Below are 24,138 nucleotides of genomic sequence, written 5' to 3'. Positions count from 1 at the left end.
AGAAGCAGAAAGTGCTGTGTCTTTGCTGGGTTTTGATTTATTTCTATGAAAAGAAGAGTATGTATAACTTGCCAAACTTGTATTTGACTCCAGCCTGAGGTAAAAGTTGAGGAGAGGTGCTGTTCTTTCATTTCAAGTAAGCAAACTGCTGTGGGTTTCTTGCACTGTCTTTCTTGTTAGTGTTGAAGAGTGAAGGGCCTCGTGACTGTAATGAAATTGTCAGGTTATAGTAATTACACTGGTAATTTGATCTGTGGCACTTTGAATGAATCCATGTGTGCAGAGTTTGTTGCTTTTCTCTGCTCAGTCCACTGGCCTTTACATTCCTGAAAGCTGAAGAGTAATAGAGCTCATTAGACTTTATAGGAAAAGGGCTTTTATCACCTCATCAACTCGGGCAGCAGACTGCCATTATATTCTTAATTTTGTGTGGCTACGTAGATGTTGATGCACACTGCCCTGCCAGGTTTGTACTGATATTGTTTCTTACAGACGCTTTTTATTGACATTTCGAAGCTTGAATTAAATTTTGTGTGGCACCACTACAGATGTCTTCAATTAGATGAAGTTAAATAAAAGGGGTTATATATCAGAGGCCACGGGATTCTTGAAATTCTTTATTCTGAAACAGTTGCCACAAGCAAATCTAGCAGTGTGTGAGTCTGTTTACTCTTTTGAGCAAAAATAATTTAAAATAGAATTTAAACCTTACATGTTTTCAATTTGTCGGTTTTTGAATTTTTAATGTTATTATTAGCTGCAAATAGTATGAACACCCAAACTCTTCCTGTCTTTTTTGTTTTCTCAATTTATTATTCAGTTTGGTTTCTGTTTTGGCTAGGGGCTCTGGCACAAAAAAATGAATGCTTTAAAAAGAATGATACAGTGCATAGTAGCAGAAAACTAGGCAGTTTTCTAGCAGTAAACAGGGTCACATAAAGAGAAGTTCGAATATTATTTTATTCATGCTTTTGTTTTAGAGGCTACTTTTAAACATTTGCCATTTTACCCCTTCACATACACAAATACAGCCTCGCTGGGAGAGGAATGGTGGTCATGATTCAGCACAGAATGACCTGCAGGACTCACCCAAAACCCTGTGCCCTGGTACCCTGTTGTTGTCAGGGGGAGAAGGGCACAAGGAAGATCTGGACTGCTCGGAGTGACTCCTAGTTTTTAGTGCTCAGAGAATTAGGGGGATGTTCTGGGCCAGTGTCATCATCACTAATAATCATCTCAGTGCTTGGTCTCCTCAAGTTCTTCCATGTTATCTTGGAATGAGCCTCAGCCCTTGGATGTGCTGTGGCATTCTGCAGGCAAAGGATGATTTTGTTTTGTTTTCAAATTACTCTCTAATTGCTCTTTAATCTTTTTTTTTTTTTTCATCTTGACTGATGTTAAGCATTAAATTGTCGATTTCATAATGCTCCTGTCAAAATAATCTTTTTGAAAGAACTGGTGATTTATACCCATTGTTTTGGGTGTGTCTACAGCAATATTTTTTCCTGCATGTATTTATGCTCCATGGATTTATGAACTTTTGGTAAATCAGTATGATGGGATCTTTCTGTAGCTGTTTACCCTCAGTTCTTTTTTAACTGTCCTGAATACTTTTCAATAATGATCTTGTTTTGCTGCAACATCCTTCAGTCTTGAGTGATTCACCTATGAGTCTGGAGAACTGGATCCAGCACAATGGAAAGGGATCTGTTTTCTGTTGTGCAAATGATCATTTGTTCTCACTTTGTTTCCTGTTATACATATGAAGAGGCTTTTGAATTCTAGAGAACTGAAAGATGCTTGTGAATCTCAGTCTTTGCTCTTCAAAAGCACATCAGCTTCTGCTTTGCATTATTTTGTTTATTGATTTGATACTTAATTCTCACTGATCTAATAATAAATGACACCGTTATAGGTTTGTAAATCCCAGGATCACCTTCTGTAGGATGTCATATTTTACTTACATTTGATACATCGCTCGGAACTGAATCAAAACACATTTCATGTAGAGATTTTGGCAAGTTGCTTTTTTTTCCATCATCTCCACGATGTTTGTAGAGTGATGCTCAAAGTCCCTTGCAACTGAAGTCCTTTGTGCCCTCACAGCTTCACTAATCCTTTTAGGATTTTAAGCTTACTGTGGTTGTAGCTCAAATTCCAGACTTTTCCAGTCAGGTGCAGAAGTTAGCTCTGTAAGGAGTGTCATATTTTGATGCTGCAAGTTGATTTACTTTGTTTTGATCTGGAATCACAGAGCTGTTCAGGTTTGAAGGGACACGTTGAGATCACCTACTCCAACCCCCTGCTCGAGCAGACAAGAGCAGGAAGTTGTCCAGGACTGTGGGTTTTGAACATCTCCAAGGATGGAGACTCCACCAGTGCCATTATTTGTCCCTCTTCCAAGTTAAAACCTCTGTCCTTCTGTTCAGATTGGATTTCCTGTGTTCCTCACTGGCCTTTTTTCCCTGAGAGAGGGTGCATTGCTGGCTTTCCTTAACACAGACCTGCAGTGCTGCCTCTCTGCTGCCTCTGTGTTTGTCAGCTGCTTTCACAGCATCTCCATAATCCCTAATGAAAGGAGGACAGGGTACTGAAAAGGGAATAATACCTTGCTAGCCAAGGGATAGAAATCTGCCATATGGTGTGTGTGTGCCACTGGGAAAGGAACTGCTGGAATTAATCACTTTGCTTATTCGGCAAATAATTTCCACTGGAGTGTGGGAGTCAAGAGTTTCCTGCCTTTTTTTTTTATTTTTTTTTTCCTCTGAGTGAGGGATAGCATGGATTTCATAACTTCCTCCTCCCTCCATCCACAGGGAGGGTAAAATGGAAAAGTTCAAACTATGAAATTTCGTGAAACCTTCCAGAGAAAAATAATCATGGAGCGTATGGGCAGGACCCATTTTTGGTAATTATAAGTAAAACACCTCTTAAAATTAAAGAATGACCAATGTGCCTCAAAGATAATTGAGCACTCTCACCATCATTGAAGTTCAATTATAAGCAGTTATTACATTGAGGTGTACTAATTGGGCAATATATAATGCCAGTTCTGTTAAATATTTAAATTTTAATAATGTGTTCTAAAATATGAGCAATCAAATGTGTTCATGGAATCATTAGCTAGCAGAATAGGAAGACAGGTAAAATTAACATGTAATGAAATATATTGTATTTTTCTCTGCATAAAAGTCTAAACATTGGAGAGAAAATTATGTGGTTTTGTTCCTGGATTTAGTTCTTTTTTTCTTTTTTCCCCAATATAATCAGATTGTAATAATTCATTGTATTGAAATATGAGTATGAACTGTTAATTTTAACTAAATTGGTCCCTCTGGATTGTTTCCAGGCTAAGGCATAATTCTAGTTAGATAAGGTAAGCCCCTTCTGCTGGGTCTTGCTCACCTGATGTCAGTGGTATATTTTACATCCCCCTTGACAAACATGGTCCCAGTGGAGATGTCAGTAGTAGAGAATGGTATAACCTGCTTCAGGTAAGTGTTTCGTGTTCTAGACCTGTTTCAGGTCAAATTGCCTGGATGGTGCTTAGGAAATCAAGCTAAAGGAGCCAAGTATTCATTGAGAAATGGGAGAAAACGTAATCCTGACAAGCATTACAAAGGATTACATTGTATGAGAACTTCTGAAGGAGGAGGAAAGTCTTATTCTTTTTAAAATGTTATTTGCTGAATGTAATGGGGATCCCTGAACATTCTGCCTGAGATCAGTGCTGTGCTCATTATGTTTGTTACAGAGCATAGACCCTTTTATGTTCATGACATTTTACTGTAATTGCATTAGTGAAATAACTGCAGGTTGTACTTTACCAGAAGTTTTTAACTTCAGTTTGCAGAGTTCCAGTTCCATGTGATGCTCTTTGGAGGTTTGGGGTCACACACAGGCACAACATTTGTTTAACTTCAGAAGACTTTGCTTTGGGTGAAAATCTTTTCCATGCTGGCTAAGAGACTATCTGTTGTAACATCCATTAAATCCTATATGATGAATTTTTTGGCAAAGAAAGAAAATCTGTTTTAACTGAAACTTCTTTAGGCAAGTCTGGGTTTTATTACCAATCACATTTCCCTATGGCTTTGAGGAGATGTTTTTGTCACTGGCTGCACCCTGATAGCTGAGAAAAGAACCTGGCCTGTGCTGACAAATCCTTAGACAACATCTCTTACTTGACTGTGTCCCTGCTTAAAAGTTGGACCACTGACCACATGATTTCATTTGGCTCTGCTGAAAAGTTGAGGATGTGGAATGAAACCTTAACTGTTGCATGAGTAGGTTTTACCTGAACAGGGGGAAACCCTGTGTAATGTGCTATATCTGAGTTTAATATCCTCCTATACTGCAGATGGAGCTCTCAAATGTTTAACCATTTAGCTTTTAGAGTATTCCTAGCTCCACATCTAGTTTTGTGCTCTATAACTGTGTAAAAATGCAAACATTTTGTTATGTGGCCTTTGTTTTGGGACTTACTGGTTGGGTGAGTCACTTGGAATGATTTTTTTGCTCACGTGATTGATTTCTTTTGACACATGTGGTACCAATTAGAGTAATTTCTCCTGCCCATCATCTCTTCAGCCTGTGCTACTGTATCAAAATACTTGATTAAACCCACCTTCTGTTGTTGTAATGCAAAACAGTTGGTAATAGCAGGCAATATTGTCGGATTTATTGAGTGAGAAGCAGCTTTCTGAAGACCTGGCAATGCAGTGGAAAACATGACTAGATGGATAATTAAGTTGAGCACAGTGGAATTCGGGATTAAAGTAAACTTGACGTGGGAGAAAATGGAATGCCAAAGTTGGTTGTGTAATACAGTTTAAATTAGGAGATCATTTTCTTCTTAACTCGAAGCATGAGTTTCTGGCTCGAGGTGCTTTACCCCATCCAGAGGCAAACTTCACGTCCAAAACCACAGCACACAACAATAGCTAGTTCCTCGGTGTTTTTGCAGCAGATACTCTGATGTGGGCTGACAAAGAAGTAGTTCCACACATTTTTGTTGCAACACAGTTTCAGGTTCTTAGATAAAAAGTATTTCATCGGTTATCGAGAGGGTAAACCGTGTTACATAAAGAATTAACTGTTCGCTTCTTTTTATGAAATGCTCCTCTGAAGTAAATTTAATGGCCACTGTGAGAAGATCTGTGGCCAGAGAGCTGCCAGTGCCTGGGGACATAGAGGAGAGGAACAGAAGGGTCCTTGGGAAGGGCTGGCACAGGGACATGGCATTCACCTTTCTGCCCTTGGGCTTTGCCTCTTGTTGCAGAGTAGGTTGGTCACATTAAAGGGTGTCTGCAGAATTTGCTTGCATGTCATAATGCATTGATAACTTGGTGAATCACCTGGTTTGATCATGGCAGTCCCATAAATGCTCAATGGGTATTTCAGATTTGTGTTTGGGATGTGTGATGTGTGGGGTTTACCCATTACAAATACAGCAAAGTCACAAATGGTCCAGTGAAATAACATTGTTTTCCCTGCTTTTCAAATTCCTTCTTTTCCTAAACACGGAAGGCCAGAGTAAATTTTCGCAGCATTTAGTTGTGTGTTAAAATTCTTTCTAAAATTGCTTTCATGCTGGAATTGTGTCAGACAGTCACATCCCTCTCCTGTTTTCTCTTAGGCAGAGCATGCCCCAAATGGACCGGAATGTGGCTATGGATCTTTCCACCAGCAGTACTGGCTGGATGGAAAGATAATTGCTGTTGGTGTCATTGATATCCTGCCCTACTGTGTGTCCTCTGTTTATCTGTACTATGACCCAGACTTTTCTTTCTTATCCTTGGGAGTCTACTCTGCATTACGGTAAGAGGACATTTTCATTATCTGGTTGGTTGTAATAGTAAGAATTGATACCTGTCTCTAAACTTGTGCTTTTATTTTTCAGTCTAAACATATACTGATAACACTATACCTAACAAAGTATTTCTGATTGGTTTTTTTGTTTGTTTTTTTTTAAAAATTCTCTGTGGTTGGTCGCATTCCAAATAAATTTTTAATTGTCATCATGACTAGGGATGTATCTTTCTCGTTAGCTGAGTACTTTTACAGATTAAGGAAACGCTCAGAAACAAAATACCTAGTTTTTATTGCCCCTGAAAATAATTTAGTATTGCTTGGTTTCAGCAGGAAAAGCCCCTTTTTTGTTTGAGTAGAAATAATTTTTCCTTTGACCTTTTTCTTAGCCCAGTCAGCAAATGAAATTAATCACTTTTATAGTTCTATGCACATTGAGATCATAAATAACAGAGTACCTAAAAAACATTGTCTTCTGAATTAGTAGTCTCCTGCTGTACTAGCATTAAGTATATTTTTCAGGTATGTTAATCTCATTATCTTTGCCTTTAGAAAGGCTGATGGAGAGAGTAATCCTATGAATTTTAAAGCCTTACATTAATTATCAACAGCCTTGTAAAACAGTAGGAATAGTGGGTAATGCTTTTCACTGTGAACTAGACTTGTATGTGAAATTGCAAGTTACTGTTTTTCTTTCATTAGTAATTTTATGATTCCATTGTTATTATAAGGGGGGAAAAAAAACCCCTTAGTGAGTGGAAATACTTGTGCATCTCATTTTTTTTCCTTACCTTTTTGCTTCTCTATTTACACGAAGTGAGTTGGTCACAGACATGTGGTGTTCCCAGGGAGGTTCTGGTGAAGCAAACTGGGTTTGAACCTCATGGCAGACACATCTATTTTCAAAGTTAGAGTTTGAGAAGCTGCAGCACAAGTTCTTTTTGCCTGTTGAGGTTTGCACTGAACTCCTTCAGGTGCAAAAGAAGCACAGGAGTTGTGAGGTCCAGCTTTCTTCTTTCTCCAAGGCATCTTCTCTGTAGGTGGAGCTTCTCAGCTCATTTTTAGTGTTACCCAGCAGGGTGGGTAAATGGCATGACTGGAACTACATAAAGCCCAAACACTATTTTTAGGAAACTTTGTATCACAGTTACTTCATAAACTTTTGCTTTTTATAACTAATAAACCCTGTGCAATTTAATCTCTCAAAAGTCTAATCTGAGTTTGTTTATATTCTTAGGAAATCAAGAGATCCTAATCAAAATCTCTCTTTTTTTCAATTCTCCCTTGGGCTGTATTCTCTTTGTAGGTGTGAATTTTGTGATTTCTGAATAATCTTTATATGAAGGAGAAACTGTAGAATCATGTCAGGAGGGACCTCTGGGTGTCATCTGCTGCAGTTCCAGCACAAATCAGGGCCAACTTCAAAGTCATTGTGAGCATTAATGAAGCTGCTGCTGTAGCTTCTCCAGTGGTCTGCAGTTAAAAGGGTCTGAAGTGTCATTATTTGAGGCTTTCAGTGGCACTGGTAATTTTATAGAATGAATCAAAATTAACAAATGTAGAAAAACATTGGAACTCCTATGACTTGGAATTGATCTATTTTCTGTTAGATTTTTAGAAATATTTTATTACATATGCTAGATATTTGAAATTAGACTATTTTTTCCTTGCAAGCTGAACATATAACATAAAACACTAAGTCCTCTTAAGAGTTGTTTTTTTAGTATTTGTACATATCACATTACTTTATGTAATAATAGACTGACATAATCCATGCTTATGAATTCTTGAAATGATTTTAAATTTTCTGTATAATAAATTTAAAGCTGTGTCAGTGCACCATGGCTCAACTTGTGAAAGAGCAGCTTATAAATTCTGTGGCATTTCAGGCAATAAAAACGAGTTCCCAACAGTCTTAGAGGGAGCCAACCTTGTTCTTCTTTCAAAGAGGGAGGAAAAAAAAAAGTTGAGTTAGGGAGGACTGAGGAAGTTGAAGAGGAATCTGATACCATCAAAGCTGTTGCCAATTTTACCCTGAGGAGGTTAAACTGCCTCACAGTGCTGTCACTTCCACTTCATGCCACTGGGAGAATTTTTGCTGCTGAGTCGTGGAAAGGATGGGATTTGAGGATCATTTGAAATATGTAGGCATGTGTTAAAGAATGAGGGGAGAAGAGGCTGCTTGGAAATACCAGTCTTACCAAAGGGAAAAAAAAAAACCCATCCAGAAATACTGAGTGACTCCTGTTCATATGATCAGGAAGTTAAACCTTCCCCCTGCTACCTAAGATCATGAATAGTAGACAATCATAGTATTCATAATCTCTCTTTAGCAGGAGGACAGGTACTTGAACTTCTTTTGGAACTGGGCTGTGTAGCACTGAAATACTAAATCTGAATTTTGTATTGATGAGATGGATGTTTTTCTCACTACCTGACTCCTCTTGTGCCATTCTAACTCCTTATAGATATAGAGAGGACCATAAATGAAAGGTTTGCTAAAAAGGTAGTTGCAAGTCTGTGGTCCCTTTTCTTTGGGAAAGATTTAGGCAGAAGATGTGCAGGTTGTGTTGTGCCATATGGTGACACATCCTTGCTTATCCTGGTGTGGAATGATGGAGTCAGAGGACTCTCTTGCCCAGGATCACAGCACACACTCCTGGGAAGCAGAAAGAAAAGGATGTTACAGCATCCTCCCAGTAAAACTGTGCCTGGAGTGGGGTTGGCTGGATAGATAAATGAAGGACAGAGGACAAACTTGAGTTCAAGGTCCTTGCCTACAGCACTTCACTGGAGACTGCAGGAATGTGAAGGTACTGGCAGTAGTTCAAGCTCCCTTTACTATCAGAGGCACTAATTTGGTTGCATGAAGCTTTGTTGCTCATGGTAAGACTTGCTACTGCAGCCCAATTTTTACCTCATTACACTGGAGTCTATCTGACTTTCTGTTCAACCTTGTCCTTTTATTAGATCTTATGGTATAGTCCAATTGGAAAGAGCCTTTAAGAGATTTTGAAATGCAACAATAATGCTTTTCCCCTGCAGTATTCCAGCTTTTGAATTGCAGGAAGGTGTTTGTTTAATTAGGGCCAGGATAACCTACATGAAAACAGTAAGGTGGTTTAATGTCATGCTATGGCTTGTGAAGATTATGTATAGGAAGTGCATCTTTGTACTTTTTTTTAGAGGTATAAATCTCGCTTCTGGAATCTGTTGTATTTGCCTGGGTTTTAAGCTATGGAATAGATTCAGTTTCTAGACAGACCCTTGTTTTTGAACAGGTGCCTATATGGATAGAGAGTTATAACTCATGATGGTCTCAGCAAACTACACACAACTGAAATGTTAAATTTTCAGTACATCTAAACATCTTTATCACTAATTTAACATTAAATGATAAAGAATCTCCAGTATTTGTGTATGCTTCCTGTATGCATGTGCTCATGTCTTGGATCATAGAGGGGTTTGTGTTGGAAGGGACCTTTTAAAGGCCATCTGCTCCAACCCCCCTGCAATGAGCATCTTATTCCTTTGTCACTGAAAGCAAGAACCAACATCCCTGTTTTACCAAATTGGTTACAAAAACGATCTGCAGAGTTAGAAATGCTGTAGAAACGATCCTTACAGAGGAAGCACTGACTGAGCCTTTGTGATAGTGCTGCTTTCCTTGTGCCAGTGAAATAAAAAGCAAACTTATTTTGGAGTACACTGACACTTTTCTTTCAGAATGAACGAGAAAATCGCACCAACAGTCACGGGATGGGTGAAAAATACCTTTTGTTGCATAAAAATGAATGTTTTTACATGCAAAATTGTTGGAACACAAATGATGGAACAAACAAGAGGCTTATCCTTGAAGCTTATTTTTTAAAAAATACTCTGATTTCCTGAGGTTAGCCAGTCTGTGCAATAGATGGGCCAGATTTCTGTAGAATTCCAGTATACATGAATATTAATAAGAAAGCTGTTAAATAGAGGCTCTTAATCACTTTTATTTAAATTTCAAGTCTGGCAGTTGGCAGGACAAGGCACAAAAATAAAAATATTTTTAAGCCTGACGTGGTGGTGTGCATTTTGGTGATTTGTTTGTTTGGTTTTTAAGTATTAATTTTCAGTTTATTATGTGTGGGGTTTTTTAAAAACATTAGTTTGGAGTTTATGATCTTCATATTTTATTTTTTAGAGGTCTAGTCCTTTTAAATAGATCAAGAGCCAGGTAGCTGTAAAATATTTCACTATGAAGAGGTAAAATGACTGTAAGAACCATATTCAAATGTAATTAGTCTTTTCTTTCCTTTCACAGAGAAATTGCTTTTACTAGGCAACTTCATGAAAAAGCTCCTGATCTCTGTTTTTATTATATGGGTTTCTACATTCATTCATGCCCCAAAATGAGGTACAAGGTAAAGTCTGTTTTTACATATTTCCTTAGTGTACTATTATTCAAAGCTTTTGACAGTGTTCACAGTAATATAATATTTTGTAAGTGTCTTTTTGGATTTGAATGTAGGCTTTATATGGTTAAATGTGAATGTTGGTTACTATTTAACTTGGCTTAGGATTTTTATTTTTTTATTTTTTTTTAATTTAGCTGCATGTGCTGTTTGTTCCAGCTTGGCTTAAGAGCAGTTCACATGGAGAGCTTTTCAAGAGTGTCAGATAATGGTTTGTCATTGGCTTACCTGGTTATCTTGTGTTTACAGTGTCTCTTCCAGTAGACTGCAGTTCTCCCTTTTTTAGGTTTGCATATTTGTGGAACTGTTGCTTGGTGACCAGAGGCAGTGATAAGATGCCTTCGTGGTCTTGGCTGTGCTTGGGCTTTTCCTCCTTGTTTTTTGTTAAAGATGGGGGACTTCTCTGCCCCTGAAATCAGTGAGAAGTTTGGGGAGCAGCAATTTTGAGCCAGGTAGCAGAGTTTTGAGGAGGGGGCCAGGAGAACCCTCAGGATGCTGAGGGTGACCACTGTCACCAACCCTCCTTTGTAAAACCCTCTTGGCTTCAGCTTAGTTTAGACCCAAGTGCCTGAGAGTGTTTTTCCTCTGTGTTTTAGATCTTTTCTCTGGAACTGTATCATTGCTTTTGTATATTATTATGATACAATTCCAAGTACTGAACATTGATAGCAATTTCCTGAACGTTTACACGTTTATATCTGTTCATAATGGGAAAAGATAAAAAGCTCACAAAATCTAGAGTAAGAGGTGCAGTGTTTTCATTTCCCTTTTTCCCCCCTCAAAGTGTGCTAGAAGTCTGCAATATTTTCAGCTAGTTTGCAAATACCCAAAAAATTGTGAGGCTCACTAAAAGTGAGGGTTGTGAAGGAAAAACCATTTCAGATTTTTTATGGTCTACACTCCAGGTGACCACAAGGATTCAATCTTCTGAAAATAACAGACAACAAATCCCTCCCTCAGTTTTTGTTAGAAGATGTTTGTCTGTGTGTGTGTGTGTGTCCCTTTTGCCAATTTGAATTTATCATGTACATCTGCTGGCCAAAAAAAGAGAATATTAAGTTTGAGGGAAGCAAATGGGTTGGAAATGAGTTGGAAAGCACTGCCTCTGCCATTGAAATCATCTTGCTGTCACATCACCAGCTTGAACCACAGGTTCTGATTACTTTCTCTTCTCTTTGGAGGTATTTAAAAGTTTGAGATGAATTGTTCATGTTGAGACACTGCAGTTTAACATCTCTTGTCTGTTCTACAACCTGCAGGGTTCAAGACTTGTAAAAAGAATGCCTTTGGTTTGCCAGGGCGCTTAGGAAAGGAAACAAATCTGGCTATAGTGGCAAAAAGTGTTCCAGTTCTGAAAGATGTCATGGTTAAGAAATTTTGGGTTCAGCTGCTTGTAGTGTTTTATTAAAAACATGAACTTTGTATACGTGGATGAAATAAATGTAATAAAGTAGCCAGCAAACTATTTAAATACAAATTTTAATTGCTAAACTCAAGAACCACTATACATTGGTATTATTTATCCTAATGTGGTGTCTGTTCTGTTGGGCTGGTATTTGGAAATGATTCCATCAGGAATATAAGATTCCCACAATGCTTCTGGATTTCATTCTTAAGTCTTGGAAATGGATTAGATTGTAGTGGGAGTATTTTACTTTTTGTTTCCCCCACAAAAGCTCTTTTTCTTCCCTTGCTTAGACTTCACCTGATATGACTGTGATTGGGTAGAATGTACATTTTAGTCTCCCAGAAACCTGCACATGTTGGTGTGCTTGGGTGGTTCAAGCTGGGGCAGGGGCTGTGGGGGGAGAAGAAGAAAGCCTGCACTCAGATAATTAGAACACAGAAACACACATAATGTATTGGCAGAGCAATAATTTAACAAATTAATTGCAATTCTATTTTATATTTCTTTTCCTGGGTGTATTTGCTTTGGAAGTAGCCAAAAGTAACGCGACTGAAAATCAAGTTGACGTTAATTCTGTGTGGTTCCACTTTACCCTCACTGAAATAATACACTGAAAACAAATTCTAAAGCTAAGCTCTGAAATGTGTCTGGATAATACCACTGCTCTTGGGAAGTGATTGGGAATGGTAAAGTAGGGTGGGCAAGTACTGACTTTGCAGATTAAGTAATTTCAGTAATGCCTGCTTGACTTAGAGGCATTACATGCTGGAGACTTTGCTTTATTACAGTTTAATAGAGATGTTAGAGGCTCCCTTCCCTTAATGGTAATAAAATGGAAAGAATGAGAGGCTGTAGGCAACTGTTGTTAAACTGATGGCAGGTAAGGAAATTAAATAAAGGGGGGAAAAAAAGAAGGAACTGGAAAGCTAACCCCACTGGGGTTTTATCCTTTGCTTGTAATTTTCTTTGCAAATCTTATCCTAGAATTTTTAGAGAACAAGGCTCAGCACAGTGTCACTTCTCTATCCAAGCAGTGTCTTCTGAAGAACACATACCTACATAAAATTATACAAAATTTGTTACAGTGAAGTCATGGAATTTGGGAAATATTTGAAAATTTTCCTTCTCCTAGTCAGAGTGATCAGTGGAAATGCCTGAGCTGACACTTGCATTTGATTTTTGATGGCCATGCAGTACTAGACAACTTCTAGCAAAGGTGCCTGGGCTTGGCTAATGGTTTGTACCAAACAGCTGAGTCTCATTGTGCTGGTTAAAGAGGGATGAATTGGGATACATAAGGAACAGGGACTTTAGGATGTTGATTTAAGGAGCTTGGAAGTGTTCCCCTTTGCATGGAGTAAAACCCAGTCTGCTGTACAGGATGTGTTTGGATTAATTGGGAATCTGTTCCATGAGCTGTTGTATTCCTGTTACAATGCAAGGCTGATGCTTTAATGTTGTGCACATGAGGGCATGGCTGGAATTTTGGTTTGGAATGCACATGGCTCCAGGGTTGGAGCTATGGATGTCCAACAGCAATCATTAAAGCCTTGCTCTGCAGGGGTACCCTCTTGTAATGCAAGCTGTAGACATCTCTTCTGGATTCTGACTTTTTTGGGTATGTAAAGTAGTAGTCAAACATTGTTTTTTAAATCCTTGGTAATATCTGATCATATATAGCAGTGACTGGTGTTTGGTATAGCAATGGCATAATTTTAATTTTTAATTTGTTATAATATTATGGTATAAAATTCGGCAGCTGCTGAATATTTTTAGCTACAGCTGAACAGGTCAGGGGCTAAACTGGCAGAGAATATATGGAGATCAGTGTGTGACCTTCTCATGTGAAGGATTATCTTTCCACAAATGGTACAATTTGTGGCATGAATACTGTGTAATCCAATGGAAGATTGGAGGCCTGAGTGTCCTGGAAGCCGATCCCAAATCAGGATTCCTGTGGCTCAGTAATAGAGTTGAAGAATTCTGCATTATCAGGCAGGAAGGTGAATGGTTAGAGTGTCATCTAACCCATGGATTAGACATAATTGCAGAGGTTTTTAAAAATAAAGCTTCCTTTTGACTCACTGTTCCCATTCTTTTTGTCCCCAGGCAGCCTTGGCATGGATTGCAATGGGATTTTGAAACAGTGGAGTCCCAGGGAAATTACTTTAAGATGGGACAAGGGAATATATTGTGACATTTAGACTATTTTTTATTTCCCAGCTTCTCTCAGATTTGTTCTCGTGTATGGGTTAATATTTATAAACTGGTAAAATAAAATGTACATTAAATTGAGACAAAAGGATTTCTGTAGTCCTATTGACTCTGTTAATATGGAAAAATCCAAGGAAAAACCTGAAGCAATGGCTTTGTTCCATTTTTTTCTGGGTAGGTTGGGGTAATGCAACATTAAAATGGTTCTCTGAAGAAATTCATGACCTTGTGGTAAACCTTCTCAGGCTCTGTTAGGTGTGGTGGGTCTTACATTGGAAAATAGTCTCCTGGAAAATTTTCCAGGAGTCATAAGATGCAAAGTCTTTTTCCTAATGCATTTTAGAGTGTGTGAACAAATTTTAAGTATAAGAAAGTATTTTTCTTTCACATGAGGTTGGTCTCAGGGTTACTTCTTATGTGTTTAAGTCCTATATGTGTACTTGTTAATGTTTTTCACTTAAAGACACTTGTTTACAAACATATTTATAGAACTACAAAATTAAAAGAAGCACCTTTAGCAAGCAGCCATATCAGAGAGGTGTTTGAAATGACCTTGGATTTTTTTCCTCTACTAATATTCTGCTTTGTCCTGCATCTTTCAACTAAAAAATTGTACTCCATGGCTCTTGTGTTAAGAGTTCACATTTTCCAGTCACCACTGAACTCTTTGAGATCCTTTCTGTTCTTTCCATTGCAGTCCTTTGATGGTGATTTTGAGTCTCGTGGTGGGTGACCCTGAATAGGTGTTGGGTTTGTTTCTGGTGTAGTTGCTGCTGTTTGTTTGCTGGTGGGCCCCTGTTGACGTTTAAATCATTTTCTCCTCTTAAGCTTTTGTGTTGGGAAGGATTTGTTGGTGACATTTTCTAGGTGAGTTTCCTTAGTCCTGGGCTTTGTGAGATTTCTTCTGTGTCAATATTTGCACATAAGTAACTGCAGTTGGAGCTTGTATCAGTACTTGTTTTGGTCAATAATCTGCTTTCCCTGAAGCCACTCCACTGATGCTGGTAAATAACTCTCAGTGTACTTTGAAGTGCACAACAGATTTAATGTCTTCTTGCTGTGTTATCTCTGTGTGCCATTTTAAGACCATTCTATGATGTGAAGAGGTGTTTTGACTGAAGCCTTTATCCAGACTTGTATGCAGGCCAAAGTAAATGGAATTATTTCAAACAGTCTCCTTCAGTATCAAGCCATGGCCAGACTTCAGATAGATGGAATACTAGAAAGGGCCCTGAGATGTCAAAAAAGAAACAAAAGGCTGATTCAACTGTGATTAATCATTCTTAAACTAAATACCTCGGACTGACTGTGGTCCTAAGCGGTGCCCCTGGAATTTTATGGCACTTGAGAGCCAATTTCTTTGGCTGCTTTCAGGAATTTCAGCATCACTCCTCCTGCAGCAGCACAACGGATCCAGTGGTAGCCTGGACATCCACAGGATCTGCAGAGGTCTGGCTCATCCCTGCTTGTGCAGACCCTCTCCCCATGCCTGCCTGTGGAATTTAGTTAACCTTTCCAATAAGCTGGGATTTGCAGTGCAAGCTGAAATGTGTGAGGGAAGGAGCTTGGATGTGACTCACAGTGATCCTGTGGGATTTTGGGGGTGGTGAGCACACACTGTCATGGTTCTGCCATGGAGCAGCAAACAGCTTTGCTTCATGTGTCACCAGTTCCACACAGAGAGCTGCTGCTTTTACACCTCTGTCCATGGTCTATTTATTCAGTATTATTGAAGTTACTACCAGCTGTCAGCCTCCTTTTCTCACTGCTATTACTATTTAGCTTGATAATGGGAAAATATTATGAGCTGGGAGTAGTTTGGAGGACTGGAGTTGCTCTGCTCAAGTCTATTAGCACGTGAGCTAGTGGCTTTTCCAGGATTAATGTTGTCAGTTTACAGGAATAAATCTGCATTCCAATTAGTACAAAACAATTTCTTAATATTTTTTTTTTTAATAAACAGGTCATAAATAGTCAACTAAACATCCTGAAAAACCAGTAGTTGTTACAGATTACCAAGTTGTTGTTTGCAATACCATTTAATAATAAAGAAATGAAATATCTGCATTGTAAAACCATTATCTTCTCTAAGAAAGCAATAAAAGTTGTGACAACACAGTGGTTTTGCTTTTTTTGGCAAGACTGTTGAAAAGAAACAGCAAATAATATAGACAAAAACATATAATAATAAAGCCCTGAAAATTATGAGTTGTACAAGTGGGGGGGGGATAATCCCTGGTTTTGTCTTGTTAACATCACTTTTAACTCTCTCCCTCCTTCCTTCCTTTCATTTCCTCACTGCACTTCCCTACTGGTTGGGATACTCCCCTACATGAGCTTCAGCAGCTAAAATTGAACATTGATTTCTTCAGAGCTCTGACCTTACCCAGTGTGTTCCTTCTAATGGTTTGGGTTGGTGTCTAAGGAGAAAAAGCCTACTCTGAATTATATTGAGCTTCAGGCATTAAAACCCAAAGGGATTTTGAGAAGTCTTTTATAAGTGGCCAAGGCTTCCAGGAGGATTTTGGATGATTGATTCAGTGTATGTGTTAAATGCTTCTGAAAATCAAGCTGCTTTAATACTCCTTCAAAGTATGACTAATGCAAAAAGTCCTTATCTCTCTACATGTATTTTATCAACTGTGTTTTGACTGGAACATTGGATGTCTGGTTTTTGGATCTGAGAAGTCAGGTGCTGTATTCAGGATTCCAGTGTCCTTTTAGCTTAATGCTCCCCTCTTCTTTTTTTACCTTTTTTTCCTTTTGTTTCTTTCCTTCCATAAAAGCTTTCTCCTTTCACCTCTCCTTATCTGGAAGCCCACACTAAATGAATGGAACTTAACAAGTTGGAATAAATAACTGAGAATGTGGGGCAGAATAAAAATACCACAGGGGAAAAATTATAGGTTCTTTAGTTCTTGCTGTAATGCTAGTGATAAGTATTTAAAAGCTTTTCATTTTGACTTTTGACAGTTTCCTACAAAGTGTTTGAGGACACTTTCTAGGTTTCTTTTTTCTTAAAGCCATCTAGAGACAGGTTGTGAAAACTACATTATTATGAGCATCAACAAGCAGAAATAAGGAGATGCTCCTGCCATAACTGAGTGTTGACAGGGGATTTCCAGTGAAAATGTAATTATTTAGAGCAGAATTACAGTTTCCATGTTGTATTCATAGCAGGTAAGCATAGTGAATGCAATTACTCAATCACTTTATTTTTTTCTAAGCTGTTGATTTTTACTGTGTGTAATTGGTAAATTATTACAGTTTTTCCTCAGTGCAAGTGTTGAAGCTGTGCCAAATTTCACACAGCACTTACAGGGTTAAAACCAATTGCAATCCCATTTTTCTGCCAGAAGCACACACAGATCCCAGCCGTGTCTTTTTGCTTAACTTTATTTTTCCTGGTAAAATATTTTGAATGATGACTTTTTTCTTTTTTCTTGTCATTTAGAACTCCTTAGGGAGAAAAGTGAACATGTCCCTGGGGTTTTATTTTTCTGATATTGGAAATCTGGATTTCTTTTCAGTTGTTTATTTGAAGTCTAGCAGAAATGAAAATAATAATCATATTTATACCTGATTGTATTATTTATAGACTTATATTAGGGCAGAAGACTTTGTTCTACAGCTGAAGTGAACAAGTCTCACTACTGCCCCTTGAGAAAATAAACATGTGTCCCAAAGCAGAAGTTTTGGGATGTATGTTGTACAAGTATTGAAGGAATTGTATCTGAAAGTAATTTTCAGAGTGAAGTTGTATGTGAGGAATGACCTTTCTGCAGTTTCCTCTGTATACCTGGAGCTTGGTCTTTGATTACAAAACAAATGTCTTCAAGTTGAGTAAACTTTGTTTTTGTTAACTTTTCTTCTCTATGCTGGAGACATAAATGTTATTAAATAGGAGTAGATGATTTTGCTAATTTGTGTAAGACTTTAGCCACCTAAAATCTTACCTCATTTTCCTTAAAGCCCAATAGTAAGAGTTGTGGTTTGTTAAATTGTTGGCCAGCTCTGTACTGGTGGATGTTTTCTGAGTTACTAGAGACAACTTGACTGCCTCTGTCAAAAGGAGCTGCTAAAAAGATTTATTCAGGGTCATGTTAATAAACCTCAGACAAACCATCTTCTGAATGATAGTAGCTGGTAGAAATTTATCATGTCTAATTCATGACTCTGCATAGTCATAAATTCACTGCTTATTGCTGACTTGCACTAAATCTTATTTGAAGGCTCATTTGAGGACTCCATAGCAACCATTAGCAATTAAAGTGAGAACTGTAAATTGTGAAATACAGAGACAAAAGAGGTGTGGGGTTGGTTTGGTTGGTTTTCTTGTTTTTTTTTTATTTTTGTGAGGGGGAATAATATGCCTCACCATTCACAAGCCTTTAATTTTTCTGCTTCGTCTGAGGAATGAGATCACAATTCCCATTTCAGAATTTTCCAACTACGGATCTATAAATCCATTAGTCCTTGCTAGTAAGTGTAGGAATGCATGGAATTAAGTGTATAGTGCTGCTTTGTCAGCTTCACTTCATTTTTTGTTGATTTAATCATTTTGGATGATCTTCAAACACTGCTTAACACCCTTTACTTCTGAATTTTTGTCTCTGTTTGTGGGACATTCCCAAAAGTGAGTGAATTTGAATATGCAGAGATGGACGTCCTCAGCACTGCGATACAAGGGGTTAAAACATATTTATGAAGATGCTCTTCACTTTTCCTAACATAGTCCCTGTGTGAAGTTGTCCACAGCCAGGCCAGTTTTCAGGGCAAAATATTAAAGTCCTAGAGAAAAATCAGCACTTCAAATGTGTCACCGAAGTCATTGAAACACTGGTTACTTTTATCAGCGCACCACATTTATTGAAGGTGGCAACACTTGGGCTCTTGGATCTCTCGTTCAACTTCAGATCCAACTGCTCTTATTTTTGCAGTTTTGCTGATGATATTAGCTCTAATTAGGCAACATTGTCAAGTGGAATTTATTTGGTCTGAAAGCCTGGAGCTCCTGCTTTTCCTGGCTCTGCCGTATTTCACTTGTGGTCTTTACAGTAGGAGCTGGCTGACAGGCCACTTAATCTGCAGGAGATGTTTTTTTTCTCCAATTTTCCAGGAAAGATTTAATGGGAGATACTTTAATGAGGCCTGGTTTAGCTGAGACCTCATTAATTTTAGAGGTATCACAGTACGTTTCTCTGAAGTGTTACATTTAATCTAGATGACAATTTATTACTTTGAACGATTATTTTCTTTGTCTGAGTTTGTTTAGCTGCCGACTGCACTGAGTCTCCAAGTAAAAGTATAATTAATGAGCAAAAAGTTCTCTTATTTATCCTCAATCTTTATATTAAACACAGTGCTTCTAACAGTCTAGTTTGCAAAAAGTTCAGCATCAGCGTTTGGATGGGAAGGAGACCCAGAATTCTGTACAAGTGAGTGATTTGGAGCCAGGAGGGAGAAGTGGAATCACACATTATGCAGTTCATCCCTTTTCTGCAGCACAGGTTCAACTCTATTTGTGTTAACCTTTCAGACCTGTTGGACATGTGTGTCAAAAGCCACATCTCTGTGTGCTGGTGATTGTATACTTATTCTTGTGCTTTAGTGGTCTTCCCATTGAAATTCTTTTTCTTAATGTCTGCCCTGAACTCTTCTTCCTAAAAAATAATATAATTTCTTCTTATTATATATAATTATATATAATATAATATTATAATTTCTTTTATGGTTATTGTGTTTGCGGGGTTTGTTTGCAACACCCCTTTTTTTTGAACCTGATGGCTACCAAAAAATGTCTTCGTGAGCTTCTCTGATTCTTGCTAAAAATCCCAACCAACCCTCCACCAAAAATACCCCTCAATTCCTTCTAGTCTTCAAGTCTCATTTTTTAGGCTTTTTGTAATTTTTTTTTTAAGCTCTTTGTCTTTTTTTTTTTTTTTTAAGCAGTCTAGAAGATTTTTATCAACTGATGTATTTCTGTCTTAGAGAATGGTGGCTAAAATTAGGCCCTCAGATGCTGAGATCAGCTTCTAACACTTGTTTGTGTAACATGAGTTACTGCCTTCATTGTGCTAAGGAAGATGGTAGGCTCTGGAGGCAAGGAAGAAGGGGGGGAAAGGAGAAAAAATGGGAATTGTGCAACTACAAAGTTTTCAGAACGGGCTAAATTGGGATGTGGGCTGAGTTATTTTTAGTGTCAAGGTTTGTGACTGCATGACTATGAAAGCACATGTGTGTAGGCTCTCAAATTTCTCTGCTACCCATTCTGCTTTAGCTAAATCTGTGCTAAAAGTGGCACTTTTCTTTCTTTCAGGAGAGAATATTGCATTAAATGAGCTGACAAAACATAGAGGGCTTTATGGTCGTTCCTTACAGTGCTTATGGAGATCTCCTGGATGAGTTTTATCTTCCTTATTGTAATAAATTATTATTTATAGTATTGTAGTAAATACTGGAAGCGACAGCTCAAAGAAAGTCATAAATGAAGAATAAAACCCCAGAGCAAGGGTGTAATAGCACAGAGTTGCAGATGATGGTAATTAATCATGTTTTCACACTACCAACATATCCCTGGTATGGGAGGAGCTTATTTCATGTTATCCTGTGGTGGCCACCACCGTTATTCAGATGCAATTAATTTAAAACTGAATTTCTACTCTTTAATCGGGACTAGAGACAGTAGTTGAGGTTTTTGGGGCCCAGCAGGCTCTGGGTTGGTGCTGTGTTTTCACAGACTGTCAGGAGGGCACTGCAGCTCTGAGAGGTTGCTCAGAGCAGGGCCCCAAGTGGGAGGGTCAGTGGAGGAGCAAAATATTTTTGTTACAGCTTCTTTAAAGCTTTTTCTTAATCTAATAAAATCAGTTCCCAAAGGCTTTCTAAGGTTACCTTACGGTGGAGACCTGGGACCTTGGTGAATTGTTGTCTTCTGAGTGTGAAGTTAAAAAAAAAAAACAACCTCCCTCGCTGTTTCCAGACACTGCCCCGAGGTTTCTGCTTGTCCTGGGAGACTTAACCACTGCCAAAAACTTTATTTGGTTTAGTTGTTTTCATCTGAATAACTGAACTGTTCTAAAAGGGATGTCTGAAACTGTTCAGAGTAGTTATTTGCTGTGTTAGATGTGTCGGATAATTTGGGGGTTCTTACTAGAAAAATTTCAAGGGAGTAGATCCTCTTTTTTCATAGCATATGATACTGTTTGCTCCCTCCCCTTTTCTTGTTCGGAATAAAAATGTTTTCAGAAGTAACACTGAGCTGGAATGACACAAAAAAAGGGGATGAAAACGACTCCATTGTCAATTAATTGAGGAAGGGTGGGATCGTGGAGCAAAAGTACATAGGACCCAAATTCTCTGTTCATCCCAACAAAAAAATGGGCTGTTGTTCTATGAATGGACAGAAGACAAGATGAGCTTTTTGTTCCACTGATCTATTGATTTTATTTATTTATTTAAGCTATTAAGGCTACTGTTCTCAAGGGCTGCTTAATGCTAATATGGTCAGTATGGTTGATCCATGATACATTCTATGATTTAATTTTTTTAATACATTCTTTCCGTTTTAGTTTTTACCAGTTGGCATTGTGTGGCTTGCTATTCACTGCTTTTAATTATCTTCCATTCAAGGGGAAGGGAGGAAGGTGGAGAGGTATTACAGTATATTTGGGGGGGCTTGATACTCTCTGTATCCTCCATTTATTTCATTTATTTCAGTGAAGGATCTGAATAAAATGTAGTGCCAGCTGTGAGCCAGAGAGCCCGTCCCAAGTTCTGCCCCTGCTTCTCAGTTTGGGCAACCTGAGGCTGCTGTGCAGGAAGATCAGGGGGGGAAGCTCTCCACAGGGAGAAGCTTTGGGGCTTCTCCACCACAATTCCTTCTAAAAACTAGGTGTGGCACTGAGAAAGGACCCAAAGGGCAGCACCTGCACAGCCAAAATTATTGCAAGATGGTATTTTATGTGTTTCTCGTAAATGTTTGTGTGCTTCCAGCAGAGCTCAATTTGAAAGCCCTGAGTGAAACATTGTTGCAGCAGATAAATTGGTTTCTTTTTCAGAACTGTATATTTGTTTGCTGTTTATTGTTGATGGTGGTTTAATGGATTTATAAGCACAACATGATTTTCTATCAGTGGAAGATTATAAAGAAACTGAACTTTAAATGTCTTCTTGATCTCATTGATGACTTGTTAGTCCTTAAATGCCTGCAGTGACAGCCCCACCTTCTGATGAAGTTTTAAATGAGAATTCATTTACCTGCTTTACTTCTGATGTGGGAAAAAGTTGGACTGATGATCTGAGAAAAAAATACACTGATATTCCTCAAGACAATAGTATTAAGTTGGAAAAGCTGTAAACTGTTATGGAAATATCTAAAATCTAGTACACTACAGACTAAATTCTGTGTAAAGTGAGCTTTCTTTCGTTGTTTTGCTTCTCTGGTGGTTTTGTCTTTAAGGCAAAACCAAAGAAGATTAAGTGTGAACCTTCTCCTGAGAGGCTCTTAAAACTCCAGATATTGTTCCTTCCTTGATATGTATGAACTCTTTCTGGGTTTTTGGCCAGATCTGCAGGGGGTGGTGGTGGAGTTGGAACGTACCAGGCTTCTGCCAAGCCTCATCCTCCCAGTAGCCTCCCAGTTCCAGCTGTGCTGCTGCACATTGGAACAGCCTCAGGTGCCACCAAGGCTGGACAGGAGGCAGAAACATATTTGGCCACTGTCCTTTAGGTGTGTAGATCTAGATTAAACTTACTTTGACTCAAACTTACTAAAGTTTTAGTCATTTAAACTTGTTCTATGTCAATATTTGTTGGCGTGAGATGCTAAGCATGCAGGTGTTTATAATACTTTGTCCTCTATTTTAAAAGTGTGTTAAAAAGGCATGGAAGTGCATAAAGCTGCTTTCACATGTCAAGATATACATGCACATGAGTGCAGGGTGGAGCTTTATTGATTTTCTAATAAAGCAAGGTGGTTGCCTGGGCAATTTTTAATTATTTTAACTCTGAAAAACGAGGACTGTAAAATGCTAGAATGTCAACAAAGTGCTTGACTTTTATAAGTGCAATTGTAATTTTAACACTCCCCTAATCCTGTATTTGGGTGTATGTTTAATACACCCTTGAATTACCAGGTTTTGGTAAGATCAGGACTTAATCTAGCCTGTAGTATAGTCACTGATTCCAGCCCATTTGCCTTCAAGCTTGTTTTTTAATGTGAAGGTGATTATAAAGAAACGCTTACAAACATCTGGCGTCAAGAGAAAACTGAAGTGTTGATGTTTCAGCTCAAAGGCTTTGGGGATATATAATGTTAAACAGCCTGTTTTCCTAAACATGCAAGTAGACACTTGTGTACCTTTAAATGGCAGTAATTCAGATGAAAGCAGAGTAGTGCATATGTTCTGCCCGACCATGGAGGATGGCACTGGGCACTTGACAGAGCTCCTAGATGCAAAGCTGCATGCAGAAGGGCTACCACAAAATTTCCCACTATAATTTCCTTTTGTTCAGCTTTGTGTGATAAAAGTGAACTTACTTGACAAGAATTTCAGTATTGTAAGTTTAATATTTTGTTTATAATTAAGGAGAGAGAATTTGTTACCATGAGGAGTTTGAAAACAAGTCAGCGTCAAAAAGACCATGTTGAAAGGATAGAATTATTTTTACTATATTGTGTTCTCAGTTATTATTCTCTGCAGAGGAGCTTAACAAAAATTCAATACACCTCTATCTAGCCGTGTTTTCTGTGTCTCATTCCTACATTTGTTTAGTGTTCCTGTATTTGGGTTCTTTCCCCAGTTTCTTCTATTTAGCATGATCCCAGAGGGAATGTATTGAAGCCCAGAGACTCTGGGCCTCTCTCAGTTTAGTATTTCTTCTGACAACTGATGTAGCTACAGCCTGGTGTGGTTTGGAGTGTTCAGGCAGAGAGCAAAAGAGAAGAAAGCCAAACAACCACACCCTGGGCTGCATCAAAAGCAGCGTGGGCAGCAGGTGAGGGAGGGGATTCTGCCCCTCTGCCCCCTCAGGTGAGACCCCACCTGCTGTGCTGTGTCCAGCTCTGGGGTCCCAGCAGAGGAAGGACATGGAGCCGCTGGAGTGAGTCCAGAGCAGGCCACAGAGATGATCAGAGGGGTGGAGCAGCTCTGCTATGGAGACGGGCTGGGAGAGCTGGGGGTGTTCTCCTGGAGAAGAAAAGGCTCTGGGGAGACCTGAGAGCCCCTTCCAGTACCTATAGGGGCTCCAAGA

The 24,138-nt window shown here is 38.6% G+C and overlaps 1 protein-coding gene across 5 annotated transcripts in view; it reads left to right on the top strand.

Moving 5' to 3' along the window:
* The window catches only part of ATE1 (arginyltransferase 1), a 75,540-nt gene that overhangs the window by 19,135 nt on the left and 32,267 nt on the right, over positions 1-24,138 (top strand). For all 5 annotated transcript variants that reach the window (XM_032695080.1, XM_032695078.1, XM_032695077.1 and 2 more), the window contains exons 9-10: positions 5,639-5,820; positions 10,115-10,214. In XM_032695080.1, the coding sequence (XP_032550971.1) occupies positions 5,639-5,820; positions 10,115-10,214 (282 nt within the window). The remainder of the gene's footprint in view (positions 1-5,638; positions 5,821-10,114; positions 10,215-24,138) is intronic.

This window comes from Chiroxiphia lanceolata, chromosome 8 (assembly GCF_009829145.1).
Source record: "Chiroxiphia lanceolata isolate bChiLan1 chromosome 8, bChiLan1.pri, whole genome shotgun sequence".
NCBI classification, from domain to species: domain Eukaryota; kingdom Metazoa; phylum Chordata; class Aves; order Passeriformes; family Pipridae; genus Chiroxiphia; species Chiroxiphia lanceolata.
Note: the sequence above shows the minus strand (reverse complement) of the source record. Positions and strands in the feature narration are given on the sequence as shown.